The sequence below is a fragment of the Symsagittifera roscoffensis genome, chromosome 7 (assembly GCF_963678635.1).
Source record: "Symsagittifera roscoffensis chromosome 7, txSymRosc1.1, whole genome shotgun sequence".
Lineage (NCBI taxonomy): Eukaryota > Metazoa > Xenacoelomorpha > Acoela > Convolutidae > Symsagittifera > Symsagittifera roscoffensis.
Window position 1 is genome coordinate 44,218,441 of NC_087068.1, and position 19,003 is coordinate 44,237,443.

General features: G+C 35.3%; 2 protein-coding genes across 2 annotated transcripts in view; both read right to left on the minus strand.

Annotated features, from left to right (window-relative positions):
* Window positions 1–1,153: 1,153 nt before the first annotated feature.
* Window positions 1,154–2,948, minus strand: LOC134851549 (paraplegin-like). The gene is made up of 3 exons (XM_063867679.1): window positions 2,822–2,948; window positions 2,475–2,556; window positions 1,154–1,483 (listed from the first exon to the last, which is right to left on the minus strand). Exons 1-3 carry the CDS (start codon window positions 2,858–2,860, stop codon window positions 1,176–1,178), a joined length of 429 nt encoding a protein of 142 aa, XP_063723749.1. The 5' UTR covers window positions 2,861–2,948; the 3' UTR covers window positions 1,154–1,175.
* Window positions 2,949–5,562: 2,614 nt separating this feature from the next.
* The window catches only part of LOC134851547 (paraplegin-like), a 215,967-nt gene continuing 202,526 nt past the window's right edge, over window positions 5,563–19,003 (minus strand). The window contains exons 3-11 of the mRNA XM_063867677.1: window positions 17,163–17,313; window positions 16,714–16,827; window positions 13,447–13,597; window positions 10,255–10,416; window positions 9,719–9,937; window positions 9,089–9,243; window positions 7,297–7,428; window positions 6,948–7,029; window positions 5,563–5,912 (exon numbers count right to left, since the gene is read on the minus strand). Coding sequence (XP_063723747.1) covers window positions 5,605–5,912; window positions 6,948–7,029; window positions 7,297–7,428; window positions 9,089–9,243; window positions 9,719–9,937; window positions 10,255–10,416; window positions 13,447–13,597; window positions 16,714–16,827; window positions 17,163–17,313 — 1,474 coding nt within the window. The 3' untranslated portion in view covers window positions 5,563–5,604. The remainder of the gene's footprint in view (window positions 5,913–6,947; window positions 7,030–7,296; window positions 7,429–9,088; window positions 9,244–9,718; window positions 9,938–10,254; window positions 10,417–13,446; window positions 13,598–16,713; window positions 16,828–17,162; window positions 17,314–19,003) is intronic.

The following is a 19,003-nucleotide window of genomic DNA, read 5'->3' on the forward strand; positions in this document are numbered from 1 at the left end:
TAAAAAAGGGCATTGGTTTTCAAACTGGTAGTTTTCATATAACTTTGATCGAATTGTGAAAAAGCTAACAAAACTTTTCACACAGAAGCAAAGCTTCGCTTTGCAAACACTTGCGAGAACACGACCAAAAAGTAACTCTATCGAGTAAAATAAGAAACAGTAGAAATAAGCCTCGAAGTAGCAAAAACTCGGCTATGTGTATGATTCAAATCTGCGACTTACTGCAATCAAGACATTTTGAGTATCACGCACTGTCCACTCAGCCAAGCAAGCTTAACAACCGACAAACACTATGCGATTCCGCAAAAGTGGCACCAAATCCAAATAGACTCAATTTTGCATGTAATAATTTGGAACATAACAAGCTGAAGGCATCCAGACAAACTTTGCATGCAACAAATCGCAAAGCATGAAGCCACATTATGTATCAATCATGCATTTCAAAAAACTGCGAGATAAATTGAGTTAAAAAATTTCTGAAATCGAGTTTTCATTATTGTTGTTGTTTGAAACAAATCATTTTTTTCGGTTCATTTAATGAATTAAAAATGCATCAACTGTTTTAACTTATTACTTTTCGAATTTCAAAGCATATGCTATCAAAAAATTGTAAAGGTGCTCCATCATTATTGTGGTGCCGCACCATAATGGTCCCGCACCAATATTTGCGACTTAGATTGGGAAAAAAGGAAAGTTCGTACTAAAACACATTGCTTCGCAAGTTTATTACTGTAGAGATAGCCTATTTAGAGCTGGAAAATTTTTGTAGGGTTCACTGAAGAAACTGACGTTTCTCGGGTTTGTTCAAAAAACTTTGCTCTAGAAGGCGCTATTGAATTTTGTTGATGACGCGTTAAGCTTTTTAAAGCAATTGTTACGTTAATATCAAGTCACTTTGGTTTTCTAATGTTTCATTTCTTTTTTGATTGGTGCTAAGAAGAAATTTTGTTAAATCATTCTCAAAAAGCTTTTTTCGAGATGCTAAGCAATTCTTGTTTGAACTGAGTTCTACCTGAACTTTTCAATCAGAAATTCAAAAATTTCAAGTCAAGTTTATTTTGCTCGGCGTACTCTGGCAGCTCAATGCTAGAAAAGCATTATAAAATTTGCAAAACTTCAACCAGAGGCGTTATTTTAAAAGAAATTGCAATAAATTTAAACTACCAATAAAAAAATCATGCTGCATTAGCCTTTACAAATTTCTCTGAAAAAACAGTCGTTTGTTCCGGCAAGTCCTTTTCAAACTTAGGAGGTCCAATTAGTTGTTCAATGTCTTTGTAAGTTAGAGATTCTTTCTTGAGCAACTCTTCGGCCACTAAGTCTAACTTGTCTCTGTTTTCGCTGATGATACTTTCCACTCTTTTGTAGCATGTGCTTATTTCCGCTTTCATCTCTCGATCCATTTCTCTGGCCAATTGTTTGCTGTAAGGTCGCTCAATGTAGTCTTGTTGGAAGGATATGAAGCCAATGTTTTCGTTCATACCTGAAGAACGAAAAAGCATCCATAAATGTAATTTCTTTGAAGTACGATGAAATTATAAACATGGTTAACAGACAGCTGGAAGAGTCAATGAACGCTATTTACAAGAAAAAAAAACTATTGCCTTGTTTTTTCAAAAAAATTCAAGTTTCGAAATTCAACGAATAAAATAGATGGCCTTAAAGCTCTTTGAATTTCAAAAACGAATAATGATTGACACTTTTTTGGTTAAATTACCCAACTTGAGAAAACTGGATCAAAATTTTCATTTCACTGGAAAATTAACCATTCGCTGAAAAATCTGAATATTAAATTCCACTTTCAAAATTCGAACTCGATCACGTTTTTCGTGACCTTTACCCGTTCGTGTTTGATAGTGGACTTTGCCTTCCTTTTAACAAAGTGAACTTGAGCCTGAACAAATATTAAGACTTTTCCTGAAAAAAATCAGCACCACCTAGATAAGAGTCTGAACTACATTCCTCGACTCTTAATAACAAAAAACTTATGCTTGTTAATTTATTATACTCTACATCAAAAAAGTAAATTCGTTCGCATCGTGAGGCGGCAATTCGTAACAGGCGACAATTAGTAAAAAGCCACAATTCGTAACAGTAGATTAAGCAGGGAACACTGATTTACGCGCAGTATTCCTCTCGTGCCGAATGTAAGCGCAGCGGAGCAAGCGTATTCTACTTGCCAATGCTTTGTTGCAATTGTCGCTTGTTAAGAATTGTCATCTGTTACGAATTGACGCTTGTTACGAATTGTCGCCTGTAACGAACTGTCGCCCTACCCATTCACATATTCTCTATTGCCTTATATCAATTAGTGAACGCTTTTAACTAGGTACCATAGGCAGATATTATTAGGAACTGTTTTTTATCTTGCAACTTCCTGTAAAATCTATTTTTACACCCTAGTAGACAACTACTTCACTTTTTGATAGTAAAATAAGTACAGAAAAGAGCCCATAATGTTAGCTTTTACGTACCATATTTCTCCACCCTGTCCTTTGCTATCTTAGTCACTTTCTGCAGATCTTCTGCTCCATGAGACGACACCTGGTTGAACACCTTCAACATGCCAATATACGTTAAATTACAACTACTCATTTTTTGCTTCTAATAAAATCATCCAGAATTAGTTTTTCAACAAATAATCTGTGGTAATAATGCAGTATTTTTCCCAGTGTTTCGATCAACCAAGGACTTTTTCCCATTAAAATTGACCCTCCATTAAATTATAGCCCCTTTTCTGTCATTATAACAAAAACTAAGTTTGGACGATATCATGAATAGATTTGGATGGATTGGATAAATTGAATCGTCTGCAGCTTACCTGTTGTTCGGCCACTCTGCCCGCCAGACCGAGACACATGCTATCTAGCAGGTACTCACTTGTGGCCAGATATATGTCCCTGTCCGCGTGCCATGCTGACCCTATGGACTTGCTATAGACCACGATGCTGATCTGAACAAGACATTTACTATTTCCATAACATATAAACTTCAATAAAAATAAACAACACTAAGTTCAAATAGTAGCGCAAAAATTTACCGCTATCCATTTTTTTATGTGCATTAACCCTTTAGAGTTTCAAAATTCAATTTTTCAGATGCTTTTGTTAAAAATTTCCATTGAATTGATTGATTGCAATAACTAAGATCTGAACAAAATTTAGAAAATTGTGTTTGAAATCAAAAACTAGAAGAAAAAAAACTGATACTTTCAATCTTCGATTTAATTGGAACAATTTATCTCATACTACGACTACCTCAAATTGATAAAATTTTCATAATGGCCGACAATTTTGTAAACTCAATATCAACAAATGTAAACTCAATATCAACAATTGGTTCTCCCAGAGCTGTTCTCAAGATAAACCCTTCGTAGGTCGAGCGGCAAGAGCTTAATGAATAAACGGCTCCTGTTGTTGGCAGCAGCTTTAGAATTAGTGATGTAATTCATCAAATTGCTCTAAAACAATTGCTCTGGATTTAGATCATCGCTAATCGATAACTTGTTAATTCTTTCCTTTTACTCTACTTTCTCTCGAAATCTATATTTATGACAGCATATCTGAGTTTCAATCGAATCTTCGACTGTCCTTTCTTTCTTACTGGATTGCTTCTGACTAGATTGAAAATGGAGAAGAGCTTTGTATTCGGGTGTCTTTTTTGTTTTCTACGCAAAATCAGGTAGGTAAAACAAACATTTCATCGGAATGGTTCAAATTAATATATAGTTTCCAAAGTCTTTCAGTCGTGATACGAACAACATTCAAAAATGTTCAAACATTTGTCTGTGTCGAGAAAAAGCGGTTTGAAAATCTAGACTAATTTCAGTGTAATTTATTAGATCTTCTTACAAAAAACGGAAGGGGAGCTTTACACCACTTCCGATACAATCGTTAAAAAATCTAAAAAAGCCAAAACAGTTGAAAAAAAATGGAACAGCCAAAAACAATAGATGTATCAAAACGAATAAGACTAGTGTTGAGAAAACTAAGCCATGACAAAAGAATTCGCAATGTCAAGAAAAGCAGGTCTTCGTTTTATTTTCGTTTTCAAACTGAATTAGTCAAAGTTGATGACACTGACGTCTCAACAAGAATTTAAACGCTATTTTGAATTTCTTTTTATAATTAGAGTTTTCTTGCAATTCCGTTTAATTTGATTGCCTTTTAATTAATTTGAAAGAAGAAAGAACGGGGACAATAGCATTTTTAGTTTTTTTTTCAAAAAGTTTCAAAACAAATTCTGACAAGACCTCAATAAATAACCAGTAGACAAGACAACTCATTGCAGCATGCAAAAAAAGTGCCAATTTTTTAAAATTGTTTACAGCAGCAAAAAACCTGACTCAGATTGGATTACAGTGAACAGGTGTTTGCTTGTATAATAGCAATAAAAAAGGGCATTGGTTTTCAAAGTGGTAGTTTTCATATAACTTTGATCGAGTTGTGAGAAAGCTAACAAAACTTTTCACACAGAAGCAAAGCTGCGCTTCGCAAACACTTGCGAGAACACGACCAAAAAAAACTCTATCGAGTAAAATAAGAAACAGTAGAAATAAGCCTCGAAATAGCAAAAACTCGGCTATGTGCAGGATTCAAATCTGCGACCTACTGCAATCAAGACATTTTGAAAATCACGCACTATCCACTCAGCCAAGCAAGCTTAACAACCGACAAACACTAGTCACAAATGAAGCACCTACATATGCTAATAACTTGCCAATGCGATTCCGCAAAAGTGGCACCAAATCCAAGTAGACTCAATTTTGCATGTAATAATTTGGAACATAACAAGCTGAAGGCATCCAGACAGACTTTGCATGCAACAAATCGCAAATCATGAAGCCACAATATGTATCAATCATGCATTTCAAAAAACTGCGAGATAAATTGAGTTAAAAAATTTCTGAAATCGAGTTTTCATTATTGTTGTTGTTTGAAACAAATCATTTTTTTCGGTTCATTTAATGAATTAAAAATGCATCAACTGTTTTAACTTATTACTTTTCGAATTTCAAAGCATATGCTATCAAAAAATTGTAAAGGTGCTCCATCATTATTGTGGTGCCGCACCATAATGGTCCCGCACCAATATTTGCGACTAAGATTGGGAAAAAAGGAAAGTTCGTACTAAAACACATTGCTTCGCAAGTTTAATACTGTAGAGATAGCTTATTTACAGCTGGAAAATTTTTGTAGGGTTCACTGAAGAAACTGACGTTTCTCGGGTTTGTTCAAAAAACTTTGCTCTAGAAGGCGCTATTGAATTTTGTTGATGACGCGTTAAGCTTTTTAAAGCAATTGTTATGTTAATATTAAGTCACTTTCGTTTTCTAATGTTTCATTTCTTTTTTGATTGGTGCTAAGAAGAAATTTTGTTAAATCATTCTCAAAAAGCGTTTTACGAGATGCTAAGCAATTCTTGTTTGAACTGAGTTCTACCTGAACTTTTCAATCAGAAATTCAAAAATTTCAAGTCAAGTTTATTTTGCTCGGCGTACTCTGGCAGCTCAATCCTAGAAAAGCATTATAAAATTTGCAAAACTTCAACCAGAGGCGTTATTTTAAAAGAAATTGCAATAAATTTAAACTACAAATAAAAAAATCATGCTGCATTAGCCTTTACAAATTTCTCTGAAAAAACAGTCGTTTGTTCCGGCAAGTCCTTTTCAAACTTAGGAGGTCCAATTAGTTGTTCAATGTCTTTGTAAGTTAGAGATTCTTTCTTGAGCAATTCTTCGGCCACTAAGTCTAACTTGTCTCTGTTTTCGCTGATGATACTTTCCACTCTTTTGTAGCATGTGCTTATTTCCGCTTTCATCTCTCTATCCATTTCTCTGGCCAATTGTTTGCTGTAAGGTCGCTCAATGTAGTCTTGTTGGAAGGATATGAAGCCAATGTTTTCGTTCATGCCTGAAGAACGAAAAAGCATCAATAAATGTAATTTCTTTGAAGTACGATGAAATTATAAACATGGTTAACAGACAGCTGGAAGAGTCAATGAACGCTATTTACAAGAAAAAAAAAACTATTGCCTTGTTTTTTCAAAAAAATTCAAGTTTCGAAATTCAAAGAATAAAATAGATGGCCTTAAAGCTCTTTGAATTTCAAAAACGAATAATGATTGACACTTTTTTGGTTAAATTACCCAACTTGAGAAAACTGGATCAAAATTTTCATTTCACTGGAAAATTAACTATTCGCTGAAAAATCTGAATACTAAATTCCACTTTCAAAACAAGAAGTCGATCACGTTTTTTGTGACCTTTACCCGTTCGTGTTTGATAGTGGACTTTGCCTTCCTTTTAACAAAGTGAATTTGAGCCTGAACAAATATTAAGATTTTTCCTGAAAAAAAATCAGCACCACCTAGATAAGAGTCTGAACTACATTCATCGACTCTTAATAACAAAAAACTTATGCTTGTTAACTTATTATACTCTACATCGAAAAAGTAAATTCGTTCGCATCGTTAGGCGGCAATTCGTAACAGGCGTCAATTCGAAACAGGCGTCAATTCGAAACAAGCGACAATTCGTAACAGTAGATTAAGCAGGGAACACTGATTTACGCGCAGTATTCCTCTCGTGCCGGATGTAAGCGCAGCGGAGCAAGCGTATTCTACTTGCAATGCTTTGTTGCAATTGTCGCTTGTTAAGACTTGTCATCTGTTACGAATTGACGCTTGTTACGAATTCTCGCTTGTTACGAATTGTCGCCTGTAACGAACTGTCGCCCTACCCATTCACATATACTCTATTGCCTTATATCAATTAGTGAACGCTTTTAACTAGGTACCATAGGGAGGTGTTATTAGGAACTGTTTTTTATCTTGCAACTTCCTGTAAAATCTATCTTTACACCCTAGTAGACAACTACTCCACTTTTTGCAAAGGGGGTTGATATTAAAAATAAGTCCATAAAAGAGCCATGTTAGCTTTTCCGTACCATATTTCTCCACCCTGTCCTTCGCTATCTTAGTCACTTTCTGCAGATCTTCTGCTCCATGAGACGACACCTGGTTGAACACCTTCAACATGCCAATATACGTTAAATTACAACTACTCATTTTTTGCTTCTAATAAAATCATCCATAATTAGTTTTTCAACTGAATGATCTGTGGTAATAGTAATGGAGTGTTTTTCCCTGTTTCGATCAACGAAAGACATTTTCCCATTAAAATTGACATTCCATTAAATTATAGCCCCTTTTCTGTCATTATAACAAAAACTAAGTTTGGACGATATCATGAATAGATTTGGATGGATTGGATAAATTGAATCTTCTGCAGCTTACCTGTTGTTCGGCCACTCTGCCCGCCAGACCGAGACACATGCTATCCAGCAGGTACTCACTTGTGGCCAGATATATGTCCCTGTCCGCGTGCCATGCTGACCCTATGGACTTGCTATAGACCACGATGCTGATCTGAACAAGACATTTACTATTTCCATAACATATAAACTTCAATAAAAATAAACAACACTAAGTTCAAATAGTAGCGCAAAAATTTACAGCTATCCATTTTTTTATGTGCATTAACCATTTAGAGTTTTATAATTCAAAATTTCAGATATTGCTGTTTAAAATTTCCATTGAATTGATTGCGATAACTAAGATCTGAACAAAATCGAAAACCAGAAAAAAATTGATACTTTCATTCTTCGATTTAATTAGAACAATTTATGTCATACTACGACTACCTCAAATTGATAAAATTTTCATGATGGCCGACAATTTTGTAAACTCAATATCAACAAATGTGATCAATGGATGTTGGTTCTCCCAGAGCTGTTCTCAAGATAAACCCTTCGTAGGTCGAGCGGCAAGAGCTTAATAAATAAACGGCTCCTGTTGTTGGTAACAGCTTTAGAATTAGTGATGTAATTCGTCAAATTGCTCTGAAACAACTCGAATTTAGATCATCGCTAATCGATAACTTGCTAATTCTTTCCTTTTACTCCACTTTTTCTCGAAACCTGTATTTATGACAGCATATCTGAACGGTAGAGAGTTTCAATGAAATCAAACTCCTTCGACTGTCCTTTCTTTCTAACTGGATTTCTTCTGACTAGATTGAAAATGGAGAAGAACTTTGTATTCGGGTGTGTTTTTTGTTTTCCACGCAAAATCAGGTAGGTAACACAAGCATTTCCTCGGAATGGTTCAAATGTTATATAGTTTCAAAAGTCTTTCAGTCGTGATACGAACAACATTTAAAAATGTTCAAACATTTGTCTGTGTCGAGAAAAATTGGTTTGAAATGTTAGACTAACTTCAGTGTAATTTATTAAGTTTTCTTACAAAAAACGAAAGTGGAGCTTTACGCCACTTCCGATACAATCGGGAAAAAACCGAAAAAAACCAAAATAGTTTAAAAAAATGGAACAGCCAAAAACAACAAGATGTATCAAAATGAATAAAGCCTAGTGTTGAAAAAAATATGCCATGACAATATAATGTGAAATTAGTATCGGAGGAAATTAGTATCGGAGGAAATTAGTATCGGAGGAAATTAGTATCGGAGAAAACTTACCAAGCGCTATAAAGAGTCGAAAGTACATGAGCAGAAACTGTTTCAGCCGAAAAAAGATCAATAATACATTAAAAACTATTTAAAAATGTCCCCTTCTCCTCAAAAAAACCTCACACACACAAACAAATTCTTCAGTCACCAAACGACGCAATATACGGCCACTAAGCCGATAAAACAAAACATATTCTGAAATCATTAAAGCAGAATAAAATTTTCAACTAAAAAATACCAAGTCACATTGGTAAAATTACGAGCAGCAGAAGTAAATTAAAACACAAAAAGCAACTAAAAATTATGTACAACAAAAAAACAATACCACGATGTGGCAACTAAGCCGACAATACATCAGCAGTCAAATCATAAACCGGCAATTTCTTTGAAACCGAATATTTTCCATGTTGAAAAAAACTTGTCAGATTTAAACCCAGGAACTTTGCCGTACCAGGCTCTTTCGTTACCTCTAGACATAGTGAGCCGGAGACGCAAAGAAAATTGAATTCATCAACTGGGTCATTCGGTCTAGGTCTCCTCTTTTCCTAGTTTCCTACTTACCCTTAGTAGAGGTGCCGTGTGTTCCAACTGCCAAGCCACAATGGCATGTCCCGCCTCGTGGTAAGCGAACTTCCTCTTCTCCATCTGCTGCACACTGCCACTCCTTTTCTTCAGACCAAACTTCACTCTCTCAATCGCATACCAGAAGTTCTTATCTGTCCCACATCAAACTCTTTTTCATTTCTTGCTGCTTTTTCACTTTTTTTTCTTCAAAAACTTGCTGCTTTATTAAAATTCGGTATGGAAACAAATCCTATGAAGTGTTCAATATAGAACAGATTTGACATTCTGTGTCAATGATAACAAAATATTGTCGATTAAACAGCTTTCAAAAAAGTCGATTAAAGTGTAAAGTGTAGTCTACACATTGCTCATTAAATTAAACTTTCTCTATTTTCCGAGCTTAAATTAGGAAAGGAATCAAAAGTTTTCTCGGTCGGTGTTTTATAAATTATGCATTGTTTATTTAAGACCTGTACATTAGATTCTCAATTTTTTTTATCATAACGATAACTCTGAAACATTTTACCGAATAATCGGTTTGATAAAAACAAAAAAAAACAGAAGTGTTTCACCAGTATGACAAATCAAACGTTTAAGCAATCGGTTGGATGAAAACGAAAAAGAGCCCTGATATAAACTCGTGGTTGTGTGAGCCAGCATTAAGAGCTGCCTCATTGCAGAAGTTAGAGATGTCAGCCCCCGTGAATCCTGAAGTGTATTCTGCCAGTGACTCAGCGTATGACTCATACGGGTTCTCTAGCTTCAGTTTCTTCAGGTACACGTTGAATATTTCCACTCGCTCTGACAGAGTGGGGAGAGTCACTGTGATCTGTCGGTCAAATCTCCCTGAAAATCAGAATTCGTATATAAGGTTTATTTGATATAGAAGTATAAATCGCATTTCATCATCATATAAATTAGGTACATTTACAACTATATCAGGGCCACTATACGGGATAAACCAAACTTCAAATTTATCTGTTGCTATTGAAACCAAGGTTCTCGAAGGTATATATCTTTAAATATCACTTCCTCCAGTGACTTTCAATTGAAAAAGTTGAATAACATAAAACTCTGAAATATAGCCAAAAAACTATGTTGACGATAATGAACCCTGCCTTTGAAAAAACTAAAACGAAAAACTACAAGAATATGCTACTAGCCTGGTCGGAGTATAGCCTGGTCGAGTGTATCCTGCCTGTTGGTACTGGCTAACACCATTACCCCTTCGGATGACGTCATCCCATCCAGTTCAGTGAGCAGCTGGTTCAGAGTCTGCTCAGCCTCCCCGTTTTCAGGAAAACCACCACCGCCTCCACCACCAGCTATAACAATAATAATAATCATATTAATTGTTCCCGAAATTTGATACTTAATAAAAAGAGGCAAAGTCTACAGAACAACGTCAGAATCGCCCGAAAAAAAGACATTAACATGCGTCGATGACATCTTTTGTCTATACAACCAACGACTTCGATATTTTTCTTTCATATCATTTGAAAGCCCTGGAAAAAAACGATACCATACGGTAAATTTGAGCTATTTTGGTATGTGTATAAAAATGATAAATTTTAGAAAAATGGCCCTTTTGACAAAAAAACCGACACCCGGTACGCATAAATCAACTTATTTGAATTTCACATATGACTAACACAACACGCAAAATGTTTTCAGTAATTACCCACAAGCTTATTTGTGCACCAATTCAATTGTTTGCGTAACAGCCATTTTATTAATTCAATCTTTGCTATTTGAAATTGCACTCGTTTCTTACTGCTTGCTTAGACCGAAAATCTTACGAAGCTTTGTTTAATACTTCTGAATTATTTTAACTGGCCTGTTTTTTTTAGATTGATTTGTTATTGAATTTTGTGGTAGAAAACACAGGAGAAGAGCCAACCCGAGCCAAAAAAGTATAGGACCAATCCATTTCCAACTACATGCCCGAGGATGAAGAAACAGCGGAGAAATACCCTTTAAGAAACTACGCAATCCTGATAGACGAGTTTCGGGGTTAAGAGTCCAAATGTGCAAGAACAAACAAAAGGATCACCTCCAATTTACCGAACCCAAAAAATCAACTTTCTATCAGCCTGAAAGAGTAGAATTACCAGAAAAAGTCGTCACACATTCATCCAAAACCGCAAACTCGATTGAAGAATGTCTTTAGAAGAAAGTCCCCGCGACGCTGAATAATGAGTACAATGAGCAGGAAGATCTAAATTCTGTATTGGAGCTATTTTGAGTCAACAAAGTTTGCAACAGGAAGATTTGGGACAGTTTTCCAACAGCACTCGGGCATTCCGCTGAGACCAGATAAACCTAAGTCCGAAGTCCAGCAGAAGGGCCGAAGTCCAGCAGTTACAAAACCTGCAAGTGAAAAACTTGGACGGAACCGAAGAGTTTCTTGACGTTGCTGTCAACAAAAGGCAGACTACAGAAGAGGAAAAGAGTTTGCAACGCGAGCCGTCCAAAAGTGCTGCAGAATCTTGGTTCGCAAAAGGCCTACAGCTTTTAAAAGTCGGACCAAGTTGATCCCAATTAGGTTTACTGTATAAAAAGCCTTAAGATGATTCGGTTGGCGGCAGCCATTTCATGGATCTGACAGGAAATATAGAACAGGCAAATAATTGTATCGTATCGCCCGTAAAAAGTGTTTTGGCCATTCAGACTACACAACGCCTCCATTAAAAAAGTTATAACAAGAAATGATATCGACGGAGCCTGGTTGATCTTCAAAGATAGAACGGACAAATTTACAGTTGACGACGATATAAACGATATAATCAGGCCCCTGGTTAACCAGATACTTGAAGTCCGCCGAGTGATACCGAAAGGACAAGTCCAAAATCGGGCAATTGCATTGGAAGGTGAGACCGACTTTTAGAGGTGAGGCCTTGGAGCGGCTGGTGACTTAAGTCTATAGCAAGATGCGGACTGAATCAAAAACTGCGATTAGAACGTTTGTTTATCTCACTTTTGTGTAACCTTCAAGGTTCAATTAAAATCAATGTCTCCTAACTATAAAGGTGGCAACCAGACATGATATGTGAAATTTTTGGTCTGGGTTTTGGTACATACAAAGCGTCGTTAGATTTTTTTCTAATAGAAGGCTCAACATTTTTCGACTTTTGTTTTGGTTCTTAACATCCTGTTCAATCTGCAAACTGCCGTTATTGTTGGCCTTAGGCGAAGCTTTCTTTAAAAATTTTAATTTTTCACACGACGTAGGATTTTTCTACCGAAACGAGCATTTCAACCGCAATACGACTAGTGGGAAGCACACTCGCTTGGCAATCCCAAATTCCCGGATCGATCCATACGATTACCAAATTTTCGTGGTAAAACTGGTCGAATTTTAAAAAAAAATCATCCCAAGCATATATATATATACCTCAATTTTTTTCGTAAGTCGTTAATAAGTCCAAAATTGACTAAAAAATACCACGCATAAACATTCCGTAATTTTCAAATATCTGAACGATTATATAATCAATCACATTGTTCTTAACTGATTTTCGAGGCTAAGAGAACGCCATTAGACTATTTGGCTCGTTTTCAGACGTCTACGAAACAATAATTATTGCGACTATCGAATAGTACGCTCGAGGTGGTTTTTTATTCCGTCAAGTCTAGATGATCGAAGCAGGGGCGGTTTTAGGGAGGGGGGCGGACGCCCTCCTACACCCCCCCCCTCAGGGATTCGACCCCCTGCCGACCCAAAGGGTCCCCCTTTGGTACTTTTTAAGAAATCCATTTTTTGCCGACCGACCCTAAAATTTTTCTAAAGGCGCCAATAAAGACTAACTTTGAGGGGGAGCGCGCGCCAAAAAAACCCGATTTTTTTGTCAAAATTTTTCAAAAAGTGCCTAAAAACGGCTTTTTTGACCTGTTTTTTCAAAAATTTGGCCAAAACAGGGACCTTTTAGTGCTTTAGAAGAGCTCGGAAAATCAATTTGGTCGACCTAAAAAAAAAAGGTCGTCAAAATTTTCGAAAATTTATGATAATGCAAATAACGCAATTTAATTTTGCGCAGCGAAATATATATCGCACTGAAAAATTGTTCCAAATTCGGAATTCAGGCAAGATAATTGGTCGAATACGTTTCATACGTACGATTCAAATTTTCCCTCTTGATGTGACATTGCCCAAAACAAGTTAAAAGTTCCTTAGTTGACCACTCTACGAGTGGTCGGAACAAAATGAAAACAGCGCTGCAATACAAACTAAGCTCAACCTTCGTACTATATTTTATCTAATAACCAATCAAAGGCAATCATTTCTACTTGCATATTTTCGAATTTTTTTATTCGGGCTGACATCAAATACAATGTCCCTTATTTTGAAAACTGGCCTCTTTTGGCGGCCAGAGCATCCAGTTCGTCCAGAAACACAATACAGGGTGCATCCTCTCTAGCCTTCTTGAACAGATTACGTACCCTCCTCGCACCTAGTCCCCCAATCATCTCCACGAAGTCACTGCCAGCCGCGAAATAGAAGGGAACCTGAACATGAAAATTATCATCATTCTCTTTGAAATATTTCACACCTTTTTATGTATTTCGCGGGTAGACAAGAATTCAGTCATCAAAAGCGTAAAAATCAATTGCAACTTTGTTTAAAAGTTAGCTACTTGGAGTTATCGAGTTAAAATTTGGACATGAGTAAACTAAACGAGCGAAAGAGTTAAATTCAAACCTTTGATGATTTTAATAGTTCCACAAAAGAACGACAAAATACTCCGAAAAAAGCTAAGTAGTATTTTGACTACTAAGGATAGATAAAGGCGCACGGTCACAAAGATTTCTTGTACAGAGAAAACGATTTCCTTTCCTTTTCCAACTTTTTAAAAATTAAACAAGGATAGCCGGTTGCTGTGCGAGTAGCACAATGTTCCCACCACATTAGTAAATAACTACAAAAAAAGAGTTGTTTTTTTTTCTTCAAATTACTGTCGTTTCTTGTGCGTGGTATGCTTACAGAACTATACAAACGCGTAGAAAGCTAGTAAATTAAGCATAAACAATTAAAGTTGGCTTCAAAAAATAAATAAACAAAAAGAAATGAAAAAAAATATATATAAAACAACATTCTAAAATTTTTTCCTATTTTTTTTTGCTCTAAAACTTTATTTTTGAAAAATTTTTACTGCCGAGGAAGCGCTAAATGAAGCTTCCAAAACAAGTTACCGCCGAACAATTTTTTGAAAAAAATTTAATGTCGTTCGAATCATGACTGAAAGTTTTCATTATGATATATCTATCTGATTTTGCGTGGAAAAAAACATAGCCAACAGACAGATGGAAAAGAGTTGAAAATGAAAACGCAAGCAAACAGAAAAAAAAACACTGACTTGTTTTTTCGAAAAAATCTCAACTTTCGAATTTCCAAGTAAAAAACAAACATATGGCTTTAAAGCTCTTGGAAATTCTGGAACAATTTATGAACGACTCTTTTTTTGATAAAATTAACCCAATTTGAGAAAACTGGATCAATAGTTAAAAATTTAATACCACTGGGAAATCTGAAAATTAAAATCCAACTTAAGTTTGATAACGTTTTTCATGGCCTTAACTTTTTAGCTGTTTCATATTGGAGCTTTCCTTCCTTTTAACAAAGGAAATGAACTGAAATTAAAATAATCCGAAGTCAAACCGCAAAAAACTAAACTTTAAGGCTGAAACTAAAACGAAAAAATTTAAGGCAGAAGGAACGAAAAAATTTAAGGCTGAAACTAAAACGAAAAAATAGATCGCCACCTATACACAGAGGCGAAGCGGAGCTTCGCACTACTTGCGATAGAACAAAATCATAGAAAAAAAACAAATGGCTGAAAAAAAACATGATAGACCAAAATTTTCGCATGCCTCGATGAAGGAAACCAAGGGCCCAGCTAAAGCAAAACTTTTACGTTTTTGATAATTTTGAATTTGTTCTACCGATGCATGACGAATTGCGCAAACTCGAAAAGTGACTTTGAGAGGGTATTTTTAAAGAAAATTGAAAATGTTTCTAAAAAAGGAACAAAATTTACAAACTTTCCAAAATCACTAACTTTTTCTATTGAAACCAGGTCAAGGAGGGGGAAGTACAGAATATTTCTAAAATCAGGTTTCTCGATTGAACACTTAACTTGAGAATTGGCACGAAACTTTTTGAGTAGACTCAAAAAACGGTGAAATCTTCAAGGTTTCACTAGTATGAATGCCATAAATTTAAAAAAAAAACAAAGCAAATTATAAAAGTAAGCTTCCAACAACCTGTTGTGTCGATTAAACCTATATATCAGATTTGGCAGGATAGTTATCGAGAAATGTTCAAAAAACGGTCAACAAATCAAAATAAAAAAAGTGACACTTCCGAGAATCAAAGTATTTTGTTTTAAAAAAATTGGGCGTAGCCGCTTCTGCTGAAAAAATTCATCTGACCTGCAATTTCGATTCAACCCAAAAATCATGATTTGGGAGGGTAGTTTACGAGAAAAATTGAAAATTTTCATAAAAAACGGTCAATGAATAGAAATTTTGACTTTTCCAAGGGCCATAATTTTTTGTGTCAAAAACGTTGGGCGTAGTCGCGTATGCAAATGAGTTTCTTAAAACCCGTTATCTCTATTGAATCACAAACTCAGAAAAGGGAGGTTAGTTTTCGAGAAAATTTAAAAAAGATTTAAAAAATGGTCAAAAAAATTAAAAGTATGACTACTCCGAGGGCCATAATTTGATGTGTAAATGAAGTTTGGGCGTAGCCGCTTCTGAAGGGGAGCTTTTCAAATCTATTCCATTCATTGAAAATAAAATCTCAGATATTGTAGGTTAGCTTAGAAAAAAATCAAAAATATCTGTCAAATATTCCCCCATAGACTTTTTCGAAGGCTGTAGAAAAAGGAGTAAAGCAAAAAAAGAACACGGAAGTATGCAGGCACATCAGAATGTAGGCGCTCTTCTAATAGATATCCCCTTTTGAGAATCATTAGATGGGTTCTTTTGCAAAAAGTCATAAAAGTTTCCAAAGAGTCTCAAAAAACAAAAAAAAACCATCCCATACACTATCATAATACCTGTTTTTATCAAGCAGGAATTTTAGGCAAACAAGGCAAGCAAGTCATTTAAATTCAAATTAGCAACTGAACAACTAACAAAGCCGAAACAAGACCGACAATCCTTGAACAGGCACCAATTAAGCCGAAAAAAAACTGGCTTTTGTCAAAAGTTTCGAGACCCCACTGAAACTACCCTGTAGTAACTAGTACCTACCCAGTAGTTAAATTTGAATTTTCATGAAATTGAGCATGTCAGCTGCATAGCAGCATCATAAGCGATTCAACTGATTTTGTTAAACTTGTTGTTAACCCAAAAAAAAACTGTGTACATTCTGATTTGATATCGCTTGCTAATCGCAAGCGTAATCAGAGCCTGAACTACATTAATCAAATCTTAAGAAAAAAAACAAACACACCTACGAACAGAAAGTTCCTCCCCATTTTCAAAATATTCAGAGCAATTATATATTAACAGTTTGTGATGTTGATAAAAGCAAAGTTCAATTTAAAAAAATGCTGGATGAACTTTAATGTGCATGTAAGAGAAAATGTACAAGCAATTTTAGTTTTGAACATTACCTGAGCCTCGTTTGCAACTGCCTTGGCCAACAAAGTCTTGCCACATCCGGGAGGTCCCAACAAGAGCGCCCCTTTTGGTAGTCTGGCGCCTAATGTCGTGTACTTGGCTTGATTCTGAAACAGGTGAGACAAATGAGAAAGCATTGCAGTTTATCCTCATAATAGATAAACTTGCACGAATTTCCTATTTCGCTGATGATTGCTCATTGTCAACTGCATTTCTGTCATTAAATACGAATTTAGCGTGTTTTACCGGAACGACGACTAACAAGTCATTTATTCTTCCGACTTTCTAAGAAAATACGGAATACTTTAAAAACTGGGATTTAAATACTGTGGCAGAGATCTTCTGTATTACTTGCACAGCCAGTGGCTCACCTTGATGATCCTTAAAGAGAACTTGATAAACTGAAAATGGAATTAATTGACAAGAATTAAGAATTCCTTACCTTAAGGAAGTCGACAAACTCCATCACCTCTACTTTGGCCTCTTTCATGCCAGCCACGTCCTCCATTTTCACAAGCTGTTGCTTCTTTGGGTCAAACCTCTCCCATGGGTCCTTTGAGATCACCCCGAATATCTGTCCCAAGTTCATCCTCCTATAAAGAACAGCCTCAGAGCTCCATTTTACCAATACCAATGAATCGGTTCAAACTTATTAGCACAGGACTCGCACCTACGGTGCTTCAACTAAATCGTTGAGCGTGAAAAGATCTTCCTAAAATATTTACAAAAACAAGGACTTTTAATAGAGCCGTAAATTTGATAAATTTGAGTCGGCCCATCCATCACGGTTTCGGTTTTCCATTTCATTAATTGAACATTTTAAAAAGTTATCTTTTAGATTATTTTTCATCAAAATGATCTTATCTCTAAAACTACATTTAACCTTTAGGACTTAAACAGAATCCCTGACAGCCCCACGATACATGGTTGACAACTTCAAGTTTTGTCAGGTTTTAAAATCCATGTTAAAGAAAAAACTTTAAAAAGCATAAAATACGCTATATCTATGCTCTTAAAAGGCTTTGTTCAGTCATATCTGCAGGCCAAATGTGCAATCCTTGAGTGTATTCTGAAACACACCACCATAGGATTGAGAGTTTTAAGTTATGTTATTTTTTTTCAAATATAAATTTCTTGAAAAAAAGATAAATATATAAGAAACGACATAGCTCGAAAACAAAAAGGATTTGAGCAGTCATACTTGTTGCCGAAACGCACCCTTTAAAATCTCCTGAAAGCACTCCAGCATAAGTTTTAGAGTTTTAAGTTCTGTTAATTTTTTTAATCTAAAAGTTTTGAAAAAATCCTAAAAAACGCCATATCTCGAAAGCAAAAGAGTTTTGCGCGCTTAAGTTTAGAGGGCATAATTGCAACCCATAATGTTACTCTGAGAGCACCGCACCATAGGGTTGAAAATTTTCAGTTCTGTAAAAATTATTTAAATCTAATTTCTTTAAAAAATTTGTTTAAATCATAACACCGCCATATCTCGGAAACCTAAAGATTTGAGCAGTAATATTTGGAAGCCAGATTTGCAACCCCTGTACGCTACTAGCACATTACTATAGGGTTGAGAAAATTCAATTTTGTCAAAGAAAGATCGAAACGGAAAACTTTAAGTTTGCATTGCGAAAAAGGAAAAATGCTATAACGTTAACAGTTACTCTTCAACAGATGTAAAATTAAAATAAAAGGTGACCTTGGAAAATTAAAACGTTGAATTCAAAGAAACATATTAAAGGTTGCAAAATATTTCCTTATTACTAAACATTTCAACATAGGGATTTCAACATGTCAAGTGAAACGCCAACTAAATATGTATAAACAGATTGAAATCGGGAACTTTTTCTACGCAAAATCAGTTATCAGCAAAATCGTTTAATTTTTCAACACAAAATCAAAAACACACAACGCGTCTTACAAAGCCTAATGATATATGTTATTGAAGCAGTTACAGTGATGACTCAATCGATATTTAAAAACGTATATCATCAGATTAAACTATTATCAAATTAAACATATTATCAGATTAAACTGTGGAAGCCAAATTAAATCTGTTGTTGCCAAAATCGCATAGTTGATTAAATTATTTGTTCAACCATGTTTTTAATCTGAAAAACTTATGTTCCGATTTGATAAAGCGAGCTCGTATTTTGTGGTTTTAGATAAGAACTTAAATATTTTTCCGCCACGCTTTTACTTGAAAATAAAACCAAAATCTTAAAGAGCTGAATTTAGTTAGATTTATTTAAGATCTTTAAGATAAAATTATAATGAACTTTC

Coding starts and splice junctions, on each gene's coding strand:
- LOC134851549 (XM_063867679.1), bottom strand. CDS start 2,860: ATGTGTCTCGGTCTGGCGGGCAGAGTGGCCGAACAACAG. Junction 2,557..2,821: donor GCAGAGTGGCCGAACAACAG/GTAAGCTGCAGA, acceptor GGCATGTTGAAG/GTGTTCAACCAGGTGTCGTC. Junction 1,484..2,474: donor GGACAGGGTGGAGAAATATG/GTACGTAAAAGC, acceptor TTCGTTCTTCAG/GTATGAACGAAAACATTGGC.